The sequence below is a fragment of the Humulus lupulus genome, chromosome X, assembly GCF_963169125.1.
Source record: "Humulus lupulus chromosome X, drHumLupu1.1, whole genome shotgun sequence".
Taxonomy (NCBI): domain Eukaryota; kingdom Viridiplantae; phylum Streptophyta; class Magnoliopsida; order Rosales; family Cannabaceae; genus Humulus; species Humulus lupulus.
The window spans coordinates 224,420,741-224,432,804 of record NC_084802.1 but is presented as its reverse complement, the minus strand read 5'-3'; the positions used below and the strand labels follow the sequence as shown (position 1 = coordinate 224,432,804).

The window sequence follows — 12,064 nt, the reverse complement described above, 5'->3', positions numbered from 1 at the left end:
GCATAGAACGGCCTGTTGTAAATATTTTCTTGTAGTAGACTCTGAAATTATAATTTTGGGATCCCAACATATATATATATATATTAAACGTTCTAATGAAACGTTACATCTTAACCAAATTTTTTAATCCCTGAACCGCTAATCATACCTAGTTATACGATTTTGGCCAAACGACTCGATTAGCGAGTTTAGCACTGTTTACAAGGCACACTGTAACGGTCCCTGGGGTTAGGGCGTTACAAGCGTGTCTCCCTTATTGCTGCACTTGTCTCCCACTTGTCCCACTTTGCACCTATTTTGCAACCATTTTTCCCACTCTTTGGTACACGATTTTAACACATTTTGGGTCATATTTTCACTATAAATAGAGAGCCAAATGTTGTGAAAAATCATCAGATTGGAGAGTGGAAAAAGACACTTTGTATTTTGTTTCTTTTCTTATTTCTAGTTTAATTTTGCTTGTTTTAGGTGAAAAAAAATGAGTGAATTATTTTAGAAATATTTTTGAGGTTAGAGTGTAGTTGTTGTACTTTTCATTCTCAATATTGATATTGATTCTTCTTATGCTTCATTTCCATATCTCATTAATTATTTTGTTTCTCATCTTCTAATTTCTTTTCTAAAATTATTTAGCATCTTTTACATAAGTTTAGTCATGCTTTTTTATGTAACTTAGATTGTTAATTTATTTTAGTATATTTGTTATATTGTATGTCTTTTACTGCATTCTGCCAGTGGTATTTTGTCGCTCTTGGATATATAATATGATATGCTATGAAATTAGGAGTTAGATTCAATTTAATCTAGATTATTTAATTTGTGCTTTTAACATATACATCTTCCAGTTGCAATTAATGGTGTAGAATTGCAACTGTGTTTTAAATTAATATCAATATTAGAATAGGTTTTACAACACTGCATCTCTACCTTGCCATGCACTTTATCTGATCATTTTCCTTATTCTATCATTTTACTTTCACAAAATCCATTTCTTCAATTCTACTTTATTTTCATCTTTTATTTACTAATAAAATATTTAGTTGTGTTTACCTTTCTGTGGATACGACATAGCCCGATTACTACTGCGACCGCTTAAGGGTTATTGGGCGATATAACTCCCACTTCCCTATTTACAAGCAATTATAGGTGAGTAATAATGGTAAATTACACGAATAGTCTTTAACTCTCACTTAGGTGAGATAAGACCTTGTTCCAACATAGGTTGCATGACTTTTACACGTGAAAGCCTTTAACTAAGTAAGGAAACTGTATAGGGATGATTCATTGTCACATATCACCTTTTCAAGTTATTAAGTGATCCTGCATTGCCTAGGGAATGATAAAAAAGGTAGTGGTGATCCTTCTACTACTTCCAAGGCACGATCTGGGCTGAAAGGATTGTCGTCGAACCATCGCGTCTGAAGTATTGGACACACACTTGCATATTGATGGCTTGGTTGCAGGTCCCACTTCCGTAAAATGCAGATTCTTGTCCCTCGGATCCTAGTAGATGACTCTCAAGGACCTTTTTCGGGAAATGCACATCGCTTGAGGCTTCTTGGAAGTCATAGGGGTGCAAGGTGTAACATGCCGGCCTTGATGGAATGTTACAAGCTAGGATGGCGCTCGGTCAGATGCGCACGCGAGGGTGCAGGCTGGTGAGCATGCTGATGCCTAGTTTGTACGGCAGTGGCATTTTCGTAAATATCTTCAATATTGCCCGGAAATGGACGGGACTTGGTAGGTTCCATATTGAAGGGTCAATGAACGCAATGGTATGATCGGATTTGGGAGATTCGGAGAATTGGCGAGTTGGAAGCCAAATATGTCTCCCAAGCGAAAATCATATATGTTCTTGGTAGAAGGCTAAAAGCTCAGAAGGCTCTTTGTAGGGGGAGCACCTGGTGTCAGCTCTCCACCACCCCCTGGCGCAGGTGCGTCAAGTGAGATACTACTAGTTAGGAGGACTAGTAGGGCGGGCATATGAGGACCACGAGGGGACTCATATGTCTCCATGAGTAGGAGTACTCATGGACATTACCGGGCCGCCCCGGTAATGCGTCGAAGTGTGCTGCCAGAGGTTTAAGGGTACGGTTCCCTTGGCTTGCCGGGATGCCGCTTGCATGGAACGTGGCCCAAACCTTCGAGAGATGTCGTGGCGCACCATGGCCATGAATCTCTACACGAGATGGCACGGGAAGTCATTCGTGGGACTTGTTAGCATGCAAGCATTGGAGGGTGCACTATGCTTGAGCAGGACAGGGGTCCAGTGTGTGCTACTAGTCTGGCAGCCAGTCTCGAGGGCCTGCCAACATGCACGATGGTATGGTGCCTTGAGGATTGGACCATGGATTTATGGGAGTCCTTGGTCTGTGACGCGAGCTAATCGGATAGTATCGAATGGGACATGATGGGAGGTGTTGGCACGTCAGCTTGGTGTTGGCTCTTAGCCACACATGCTACCTTGACTTGCAAATGTCTGGGTGAGCATCGGTGTTGGGATTTGCCTTGCCATAGTGAGAACCTATGGACAGTGTGAGTGTCTTGGCTAGATAGCCTTGATGCATGGTTGCACTCATAGATGCTTGAGAGCATGACTCAGCGAGAGTTGTTCGATAGACAGAAGTGTGCAAAGGCACACGGCCGTGCAAAAAATGTGCTCATTGTTATTCGAATGGTTGGAAGGCTGACCTTGGCTCAGAGGAGTCAAGGTGCCGCACGGGCATTTCCGCTGTCAAAATGTCAGCCCGTGACACGAGGAGCCTCTCGGGGGTGAGGCCTTCCAAGCGGCCAAGTGAGTGACATGTTTTGGAGAGTACTTGTCGTGTTCGGGTTGGTGACGTATCATATACTTCACATAAATGGGTGTAACAATAAGTTTATTGTATTTCTTCAATTATTTTTTATGAATTTATATTTGATATTATATTAAACATTTATCTATTTTATTAAGAAAAATTAAATTTATCATTTTGAAAAAAATTCCCAATTTTTACTAAGTGAGGTACACTATTTTATTTTATTTTTAGAAAAAGTAGTGTATAATTCAGAACCTAGAAAATATACGAGATATAATTATAAATATATTTTTTTAATTTATGGTATTGAGTGTATTTATGGGTATAAATATAACTCTTATTTAAAAAATACATATTTTTATATTTACACAATACTTGTTAAACAATGTAATATTATTGATGCAACTCATAGTTTTTTAAATTATACTAAACTGATTCAATATAATGATTTAGAGGTGGGACTTGGGTTTTAAACTACGTATAAGTTCAAAATAAAGATAATCAAATAAGGAGCTTAGGCAAAAAAAAAAACACTATTTGGCCAATGGAGCTGCACTATACATGAACACATGTAACCACCCCGCATTTCCATGGACAAAGCTCATACTAACCAATAGAGATTCTCCTAGATACTTCGAATCATTAAGTCCCACTTAGATTTCGTATCTTGAAATCCTTTTCTTAATCTCAAGAACCATCGAATCTGGATTCTCTGCAATCGATATACGCAGACATGATAAAGAAGTTCTTTTTGAAAGATAAAACGCCTAAATTTCCAGTCTAATTATTTAATTTTCTAAACTGACTAATAAAAATGATGCCAATGATGATGCTACCCAATTTGATTACAGCGCAAGTTGGCGCACTTAGGTTCCCGTCGCTCTCATACCTCAATTATTATTAATCCATTTCCAAATAACAATGCTTAAAATAAATAAAAAAATTAAAAAAAAATTAAAACTCACTTCAAGCAACAGCAACACTTATAAAATTAGTACGAGCATATAATATAAATAATGCCTAATGTGATGTTTGTTTTTTTATGACCATATTAAGCCTAATGGGGAGATTCTTATCTTACCGGTTCTTGTTTATTTAACTAAAGAAAAGTTTGGTTATAATATAATTCTCAACAACTAATTCGAGGCCCACTCAGAATGTGAGTATGAATACGTAGCTCGTCTAATTGGAAGGAAGGTGCCTGCGATGGAGAGAGAAAGTGAGCAACCCAGCCGGAGAGAGTAGCATACAACATGACATATCACCGAACGACATCTTATTTATAATTAAAAGAAGAAAGAAAACTGCAAAATAATAATAATAATAATAATTGTAGGTATTATAAATGAATATTGTTAAGGAATACTATTAGTATCCAACCCCAATTAATATTGATGCTGTTATTAGTACAATTGAGTATTGGATAACATATATTTCAATTTTAAAAATTATATGTATGACTAGTAATTAAATTGTAGAAATCAGTATAAGATAGTTTTGGACACTGCCCAATAACAATACTAATAATAAATATCACATATTATATAATGAAAACACGTGCCGTAATTTGATTGCGAGAAACAAACGGGAGTTTTGAGACAAATAAAGTGGTGATGATAGTTGTAATTGGAAGAGGCATCTACAGCTGCTCTCCCCTTGGAACAAGACCCAAAATTTGGATAAGTTCAGTGGGGGAATATAAAGATAAGGAAAATTTTAAAAATATAAATAAGACACTTGGAAGAACCATATTAGAAACATCCAAGAAGAGAAAAAAAAATGATGCCGTTTGTAATTTGCGGCAATAACACGCACTCCTTTGCTTCTCTTTTAACCAAAACCTTCTTTTCCGTTTTTCTTAAATAGCCCCGGCCCTATTGGAAAGGAAAGCCGAAAGACAAATTAGTGTTAGTAGAGTAGTACTACTAGTACTTCCACTGGAGTTTTATATATATATATATATATATATGGCGGTTTCTGACGCCGTCGTCGCGAACTTGACGACGATTTACGTGATAGTGATCGCCGGGATCAAGGCTTATGGGCTAATCCTGGGGCGGAGCTTCAGTGGTGTAATTGTTCTGATTGCGTCCACAGTCTTAGTGGTATTGATTCTGATAGGAACGCTGACGTGGGACATGTCACGCAAAGCCACCTACGCTTTGTCGAGTGATCACCGCACTCATGTTCATGAGATTTGCAAGGGTGGCATCTGCTGGCACGGCGTAGCCGTCCAATCGCCGGCTTCTGAGGTCCGGTTTAGGCTACCCCAGCAACTACCTTCTCATCCTAATTTGTAAACTATAAATTATATATTTAAGAAGAGAAGGCATGGATTTCAGAAGGTTTTGGTTTTGATTCACACTGTAATATATGTATAGATCGGTGTATGGTGTGGGAGGCGGTGATCAATTTATAGCTTGTGCTCCATATGTTTGATTTTATGACTGAGAGAAGAACGCGTGACTCTGTAATTGAAAATAAAAACAAAAATAATGTACATAATCCGAGTTTTTTCATTAATTAAGAATTGTTATGTTCTTTTTATTATATATATTCTGTTAAGTCGATCAGTGCCTATTTGGGGAAGCACTCCCTCAGGGAAAGACACTGACAATCATAAAAATAAACGAAGAAGAATAAGAAACAAAAGTAAAATGCTGTCTATCCTGAACAATAGACTATCAGGATAGACAGCATTATACTTTTTAGCTCAGGGAAAGACACTGACAATTATAAACGAAGATATTGATATTGATATTTTTAGCTCTGAGAATATATGGTAATTCAATAAATCTTAGCAAGAAAATTACAGTTTTTATCGAGGAATTAAGTTCGTTATCAAATTTAATTATAGATTCTAAAAAAAATGAAAATAACTCCATATTCTAAATTGTAAAATTAGCTTTTTTCATGCTTCTAGTCATTTCTTTTTAAAGACAGCAATGCCCTAATTTAAAATATATAAATATAGGGGGGAAATATGTGCATAATATTTTTCAAAAAAATTATAAAATTAATCAATAAAACTTAAAATCTAAAATAAATAAAGACCAAAACTTAAACAAATAAATACTATGAAACCATTTAAATTTGTACAAATTTGTGTTTTGAAGATGGGGCAGCTATAAGGTTGTGATGGGGGCGGTGTGGGCTGTATGGTTGGGTCAGGTCTAACTCAAGGGTAGGGCGAGGAGGGCATAGGCCCAAGGCCCCTCGATCAGAGGAGACTCCAAAATTAAATATATATATATATATATATTCAACAAAAAGGAAAGATATATAATATATAAATACTAAGTCATTTGGTATTTTTTTATTAAATAAAATAGTGTATATATATATTTAGTTAATTAAATAATACTTAAACTAATTAGTGCAAGTGGTGAAAAAAGATTTGTTTTGCACGTACAATATGGGTTCGAACCATTGTTGAGTCTAAATTTTAGTTATGTTTAATTTTTTTTCTCCTTAAAAGGGCCATATTTTTTAAATTTGCCCAAGCCCCATAAGTCCTTGAGTCAGCACTGGACTGGGTTGGCAATAATAGTAGAAGGTCTTGGACGAGGTTGGCTATGTAGGTGACAATAGGCTTGTGATGGTATTTGTGGGAGAAGCCAGCTGAGGTATCAGTGTTTTGCAGGCGAGGATGATTAGGTTCACCAAGAATAGATGGAGCATCGATGTCTACAAGCGAGAACGATTGGATTGACGGACCAGGATAGCTAGGGTTAGGGGTGTTCATTGGTCGGATTAGAGGAATCTTTTATTCTTCCAAACTCAAAGTCGGGTTGGTACTTGCCAACTCATACCCCATGTAATCAACTAAACCGTAGTATTGAACCAGCCCAATATTTATAGCGGGTTGAGCGAGTTAACTTGCCCAACTCACCTAGATTGTTTTTCCTAAAGTCTAAACTTCTAATTACATTATTTCAACATTCAAATTCAATACAAAATGTATCTTTGAGTATATTAAAGAGTAATTAAAAGACTTGAAGATAAATTTAAAAGTAAAAGCTATATATCTTTTATAAATTAGCTCAGTTTTATTATAAAAAATTAAGATTATAAATTAATTGAAGACAAAGTTCAATTTGTTTATGTATTTATATATTTGACTAATTTTCTAAAGCATTAATTGAATTAAAATTTAAATATCACACAATAAAACTTAAAGTCCAATGATAATAGAGTATATATATATAGTTTAATGAATAATACTTAAATTAATTAGTGGAAGTGGTGATAAAAGATTTGGTTTGCACATACATTATGGGTTCGAACCATTGTTGAGTCTAAATTTTAGTCATGTTTATTTTTTTTTTCTTAAAAGGGCCCTATTTTTTAAATTTTCCCCAAGCCCCATAAGTCCTTGAGCCAGCCCTGGGCTGGGCTGGCAATAATAGTAGCAGGTCTTGGACAAGGTTGGCTATGTCATAACAATGAATAACATAAGTAATGCCATAAACCTTTAACAGTTGTACGTAAGTGTACACCTTGTGTGCAGGTGTTCACTCTTTATACCTTAAGTCCAACAGCGACGCAATCACCTCCCTTCCCGTGCCTTGCCAAGTCCTAATTCCAAATGTACAAGCATTCACCATTTGGAGACTCATATAGCTTTAACTAAAGGTGTTGAACCAAATCTCACCCTTCCTTCCCAATCAACCTTAAAGTGTCCTTAGGAAAGTCCTAAAATCCCCAAACAGAAAACCCTTAACCATACCATCAAAGCTCCAGCCGAAACAATCAAAATGAAACAAAATCCCGTTCTGGGCATGTGGTGCAGTCGCGCCCGACGAAACTTCCAAAATCGCAACTTGCAATTCCTCTTCGAATTATCCTTCTCCATTCGACCCAAATCATCCTGAATCCACATTTAATAATACTTTCGACCATATATCCATTACAAAACCACCATAACATGATCTAACATCCAAAACATCATGAAAAACCAATTCATACAATCCAACCAAGTTCATGCATGGTTAGGGTTAAAGAACCCTAACTTCATCTTCCTTCCTAAGTTATCTTTCCAAACACCAAAACTAGCAATCATTACTTAATAAATTCGACCCTAGCATGTTTCTAACAATGTTAGATCAATATCCTAGTCTTTCACATGCATATAAAACCAATCATCCCAACCTATCATGCTTTCTAATTAAATCCACCATTAATATAACTCAATGCTTCAAGAACAATCATGGAAACTTTAAAATTGTGAAAAGTTCTTACCAAGATCATGTACAAAAACCTAATCCACGAAATCTTCTCCCAAATCGTCCTAAACAAGCCCCCACAATAGTACCTAGTGATCCATACATATAGGCAGAAATCCTTCTTCTTCTTCTTCCTTAGATCTTGAACCCTAGTCTAGAGAGAGTGAGAGAGTAAAAAAGTTCTCACTTTTGTTTCATGTGTAGAGCAGCCACCAAATTCAAATTGGGAGTGTAAATTTAACCCTAGTCTAAAATTTTCTATTTATAATGACTCACTATCTCCAAATTACCACCATACCCTTGATCTAAGATATTCCAACAATTTCATTAAACATTTTTTTTAGTCATTTCTCTTAAACTATTAGTTTTCATAACCCAAATTTAACTTATTTCTCATAAGTTCTCTTTATTCTATTATGACCCTTATTCTAACAATTCTTGATAATAAATCCCCCTAGCACTTGATGGAAACCGTGATTCGTCACTTTTATACATAACCCGAGCACCCTTGGTATTTTTGAACATAAAACATCTTACTCATCTATTAATATCACATATCCATATTAATTTAATCAAATAACACGTAATTTCACAAAATTACAAAAATACCCATCAAGAGTATAAATTACCAAATTTCCATCACAATCCAAATTACCAAAATACCCATGAAATGAAAAGGAAAATTGTTGTCCATGATTTCATCACTGGACACGCGGCAGTAATTAGAGAAGTAATTAAGCTCCTCAAGAGACAATGAAGCTTTGTGGAGCTCGCCCATATCTCCTCAGATTGTAGTATCCTCCAAGCATACTGCATGTAATGCCTCAAATTTCATAATAAGGTTTATGATCTTGATTAGGAGGCCGGGAGGGCCATAATTTATTTATTATGTTATTAAATGATTATATGCATGTGTTAGGTGTATTAAATATGCATGTGAACTCATTCCTGATTAATTGGGGGATTTTCATATTTTGGCCATTTCGGGCATATTTGGCATATATGTGATATGTGTGTGGTGCTTCATTATTATTTGGTTATGCTAGGGTTACTCAACATGGGACAATCCTAGGAGGTAAGCTAGTGGGAAAGTCACAACGGGATTTATACTTGATTTAGAGTGAGTTAAGGAGTATTTAGCATTACCAGGTTATTGGGTAATTGGAATAAGTATTTGATGATAAATTGGGAGTTAGTAAGATTAGGGGGAAATTCAGGAGGTTTTGACTATTTTGCCCCCGGGGACGTTTTTGGGACCCCGAGCATTAGGATTTGGTTGAGGCTACATAAGTTTGAAGAAACCTGTTAAGAAATAAAAATAACGTTCAGAACGTTCTCTCTCCTTCAAAGTTCCATTTTTGTCTTGCGATTGCATTTTCGAAGAAAACTTGAGTTCTAGGACTCAGATTCAAGCGAGGATCGAGGCATAGCGATTATAGGGAAGATTAGAAGCTTATTAGCTGGAGGATTTAGTTGGGAAACAACTCAATCAGAGGTAATTCAAGTTTTAAGTTATAAGTTTTTAAAGTTTTTAAGCTTGGATTGAATTTTGTGTTTTGATGAGTTTTTGATTGAATTGAAGCTTGGGTTTTGTTGGTTTTGGATCATGGGGATGTTTGGGAACTTTGATTTTGGAATTTGGAGATGTTTGGGTAGGTTTTTGGAAGGTTTTAAAATGTTAAAAACGAGGAAAAATGGCTGGTTCGAGGTTGGGCCGCGACCCTCTTCTAGGGCGTTGCGACCCAAGCTTGCTGAGGGAGGAGGTAGGCTCTGTCTAGGGGGCGGGCCGCGGCATGGTGTATGGTGGGCTGCGGCACTTAAGGGAATTTTTGCCCAAAATTGTGTTTTTGTCATGGGAACTTAACTCTAAGGGTCTGGGATCGATCCTACTACCTAGTTGAGTGGGATTCGACGTCCCGGAGGCTTGGGTTGGGTTTGGAAATATTTATTTACAGTTTTTGATGAGGTTTTATATTATGGTTGTGACTAGGTTATCACTAAGGGCTTGGAATCAGGATCATGCTTGTGGCTCGTTTATTGGTAACATGTGCTTGGACCAAAGGTAAGAAAACTGCACCCCGTATGTGATGCATGAGAAACATGTGGTTAGGGCATGCCATGAATGTTAAATATGAGATTGATCAGAGCTTGAGTCTCTGTGTTTGTGCATGATCCTAATTATGCTAGAAATTGTTAAGTAAGCATGTTGAATGCCCTATATTCAGATATTTTACATATGAGATATGCCTGGTAGCATTGCTTACTTGTGCATGGCACTGACTTATTAGTCAGAATCGGCAATGGTGTCAGGCTGTCTGTGGAGCTGTGACTTACTAGTCAAGTTCGACAGCGGTATTGAGCACTGGTTGTATGTTACTGACCTAAGAGTCATGAACGGCATAAGCGTCAAGAACGCAAAGCTGATAAAAGATTAGATCTAATCGACATTTGCATTGAATGACTCATTATGAGCATGAATGCTGGACCGACCCCAAGTTTGATGAAAAACTATAAGTGCTTGTCTAGTCTATCACTAGTTACTCAAAGCCAGGGCCAGAAGACCCAGGTGACCGTATTGTCACATGGCTAAGGGTACGGAACCCACACTAGTGACTTGTTCATCAGTCACTCATCTTAGGGTGCAGATCCCATGTTAGTGACTTGTTCATCAGTCACTCATCTCAGGGTGCAGATCCCATGTTAGTGACTTGTTTATTAATCACTCTTCTAAGGGTGCAGATCCCATGTTAGTGACTTGCTTATCAGTCACTCATCTAAGGGTGCAGATCTCATGTCAGTTTCTTTGATTAGGGCTATAAGCCCAGCATGGTTATTTGAACCACCAGTGTTAAATCGCTCATCTGATTAGGATTGACTTGATAGTCATCCACTCAGGAGGGCAGGATTCCTTATCCTAGATACCCCATCATTATTTGAACTTATTTGCATGCGTGATTAAGGCTATCATTTCTAGGCATGCACTTTATGATTTGATGACATGCTATTACTGTTCATGAGAATATTAAATTTTCTTGAAGGGCTTCGGCTCACGGGTGCTACGTGGTGCAGGTAAAGGCAAAAGAAAGCTGGACCATCCATGAGTTGGAGAGATTAGGTGATGATGTGTACATATGCGGCTGCTCGACCGCCATGGCCGAGGGTTGAAAGAGGAACTAGGGTTAAACCCTGTTTTGCTGCTTAAATCGGCTGGTTGTAAATATTTTCTTGTAATGAACCTTTAAATTATATTTTTGGGATCCTAATGTATATAGTAAACGTTGTATCTTAACCAAAAATTTTAACCCTAAATCGCTAATCATACTTAGTTACACGATTATGGCCAAATGACTCGATTAGCAAGTTTAGCACTGTTTAAAATGCACACCGTAATGGACCCTGGAGTTTAGGGCGTTACACCACATTTCCTTTTTTTAGGTGTGGATGTCTCCAAGTGAGGCCACATCCCGAGGACTACTCTAGCAGTCATCCGGTCTTCTTGATCCGATAGTCCTCTAGCTCTTGGAGTCTTGTCCTTGGGTGTGGAGAGAGCGCTAGGTGTCAATTGTTGTTGTTGTGGGCCACCACAAGATCATCTGACAACTTTATGAGCACCTCGAGTACTGGTGTCAAGTTCTTACACTCGACAATCGGTATTTCCCACAACGCCGCCTGATATGGGAAAATGTGCAGCTGCATTCTGACAGTGTCAGAGGCGTGTCTCTCGTAAAGTTGGTAGGCTACAACCTACGAATTGGACCTCGTGCTATACACATGGGCCCACAGTATTTATTAGAACATTAAGAGGGATTGAATAGCAATTAACTCCCCAAATAATTGGGGAATATTTGTAATCAATGAGATTAATGACCCTCAATCTCTATAAATAGGGCTAGGGTACCATTGTAAAAGGTTTCACAACTTTTGTACTAAGAGCAATATATACGCTGCCATGTAAGCCTCCATGGAAGCTTGGTATCTCAATCTTCAGGAATTCTAATACTAAAACGTCGTGGACTAGGGTTGTTTTATAACCTGAACCAC

The 12,064-nt window shown here is 37.4% G+C and overlaps 1 protein-coding gene across 1 annotated transcript; it reads left to right on the top strand.

Moving 5' to 3' along the window:
* The first annotated feature begins 4,523 nt into the window (after window positions 1–4,523).
* On the top strand, window positions 4,524–5,345 carry LOC133803311 (uncharacterized). Its single transcript, XM_062241307.1, has one exon. The coding sequence runs from the start codon at window positions 4,766–4,768 to the stop codon at window positions 5,096–5,098; it is 333 nt and encodes a 110-aa protein (XP_062097291.1). The 5' UTR covers window positions 4,524–4,765; the 3' UTR covers window positions 5,099–5,345.
* Window positions 5,346–12,064: the final 6,719 nt, after the last annotated feature.

Excerpts from the sequence above, each read along its gene's own strand:
- LOC133803311 (XM_062241307.1), top strand. The coding sequence starts at position 4,766 with ATGGCGGTTTCTGACGCCGTCGTCGCGAACTTGACGACGATTTACGTG.